The 2,324-nt window shown below is 36.1% G+C and overlaps 1 protein-coding gene across 1 annotated transcript; it reads right to left on the reverse strand.

The window, feature by feature from the left end:
* Window positions 1–522: 522 nt before the first annotated feature.
* Window positions 523–1,063, reverse strand: LOC112090392 (probable inactive receptor kinase At5g58300; the record flags this gene model as incomplete). Its single annotated transcript, XM_024161566.1, has 1 exon — window positions 523–1,063. A coding segment is annotated over exon 1 (541 nt), but the record flags the coding sequence as incomplete, so codon positions are not given.
* Between the last annotated feature and the right edge of the window lie 1,261 nt (window positions 1,064–2,324).

A 2,324-nucleotide genomic window follows, 5' to 3' on the forward strand; every position in this document is an offset into this window, starting at 1 on the left:
TGAGAACATGATAACAGTGCATGAGACATACAAATCATACATGATTAATTGGCAAAAGAAAAGGTCAATAGCGATGAATCATGATGTTGATGACTAACAATTGTAGGAGAAACTATCTACTCAATTTACTTATCTAATTTTACTGCCTAAAATGATGTCTTACGAATCATATATTATACCATGTTATTTAAAATAATAAAAAGAAAATTAACCAAATTTTTCATATTCTAATGTTTGATTCCATTCAATAACGTGTCATGATATTGTGATTACTTAGACGCTGCTTGAGACACTAAAAACTCAATCATTAATCCATATTCCTTATGTAACTCTACGGCAATTGGAAATAGTTCGTACAACTATATTACTATTCGTCGCAAAATGTTATAGATCATGAAGAACTGATGGACGACTAAGCATGCGTTTGTGTATACAAGCACACACACATATATATACACATATACACACAAACATATATATATATATATACACAAATATATATACTTGGAATTACATACATACCAGCAAGCAAGTCTGCGAGGCTGCCCATAGGATAATAATCACATAGAACAAACTTGATCCTCTTAGCATAGAGATAAGCCATGACAGGCACAAGATTATTCTTTGACTTAACACTCACCTGAAAAAACCTCTCTAATCTCTTCCCAAACTCACTCTTCCCAACACTCAGTTTCCTAAACCTTTTCAACACACAAATCTTCCCTCCCGAAAGCACCACTTTCTCACTCATCCCCAGCCGGCTCTGGTCCCCCAACACCGCAACCGAAGCCCTCAAAACCTCGTTCAGCATCAGCTGGCCGTGGGTCCACCCCGTGTCGTGATCCCCACATGATGATGACGAGTACTGTTTCATGATGATCTTGCCGTGATGATTTGGGCCGCAGTGGACCAACGGTTGATCTTCCATGAATCCAACGGCCGTGCTGAAGTCGTCGTATTCGCTCACCGAGACCGATTTGCTCCATCCGAATGTTGACTTTGACCCATATTTGAAGATCGTACTGATCTTCCTAGGCTTCGCTGTGAGGGCTCGGGACAGCATGCTTGGGAGCTTTGTGGGATTTTTTTTTTTTTTTTTTTTTTGTGTGGGAGCATTGGAATATATGGGAATGATGATAATTGAGTTTTATTTTGGTTTAGGTATTTGTTTATCAGCTAGCTGGGGCCAGGGTGTGTGGTGTTTCCTTGTGGGTAACGAATTTGGGTCCTGGTTTTGTTTGTCCTTTTTCTAGGGTGTTTGGGGTTCATGAAAATCCATGAACTAAATCCAAATGAGATTTATTTACCTTAAATAGCTTGATTGTTTATAATGTCTAACCTGGCAACACGTTGAGTGTAATTGGCGTACCTTAGCTTATTGTCCTTTTACTAATCTTGTATTTAGTGATGTGTTTAGCCTCCGATCAGAACCGTCCTTTAATATTACTTTTTTCTTTTCTTTTTGGAAGTCCTTTTGCTTCTCTTTTCTTTTCTTTTTTAGGGTAAAATTAAAGAATACATGAGTTTTAATAAGGTATGGTATTAATTTTGTCTCTTCAATAGGAGTCAGAATTATGTTAAGAATTAGACGCCTTAATTTTGTATTACCGAGAGCAATTAAAAACGTAAAAAAGAAATCAAACAGAAATGAATATACAAAATTTATGTTGAGGTTCGATTGAATGTGAGATTTATGTTCTCTTTCGGCAGATGCAGCCATTCATTATGATGAAGAAACGCACCTCACGACTCTCTGCTTTCTCTAATCTCTCTAATAATGACTGAAAACCAGTGTCCTCTTTTATAATGAAAAACTACGGCAACCGAATTTACAATCGTAAAATCTCAAAAATACTCTTAATGAAATTTTGCTCGCAAATCTCTGAATTTACAAGCACAAATCCTCTGCATAAGGTAATAATCGTCATGGCATAATTAGGCTCCGTATAACAAAATCTGCCCGTCCAGTAATCGTTCAAAAATCAACAAAATTTGTTTTTGCCAAAATTATCGATACCAGAGTATCTATTAGATTATCACAAGTAGTCTACTAGATTATCACATGTGACAAGTTGGGCTTTGATCACAAGGCCTGTGATCACAAGTTAGGAGGGGAGCATATCTAGCTTTTGGTAGGGTAATGCATGAGCATCAGTCATTTTAGAGATAAAAGAAGGGGAGAAACAGAAAAATATGTCAAGATTTGAGATGAATTAAAATTAAGAAAATAGTAAAAATTAGGCCAATATGAAAAGCTTAAGAAAGTATATAGGCTAATTTTTAGTCATAGAAATTAATAGGCCATAACTTGTCAAGTTATGGTT

The sequence above is a fragment of the Morus notabilis genome, unplaced genomic scaffold (genome assembly GCF_000414095.1).
Source record: "Morus notabilis unplaced genomic scaffold, ASM41409v2 Scaffold11249, whole genome shotgun sequence".
Lineage (NCBI taxonomy): Eukaryota > Viridiplantae > Streptophyta > Magnoliopsida > Rosales > Moraceae > Morus > Morus notabilis.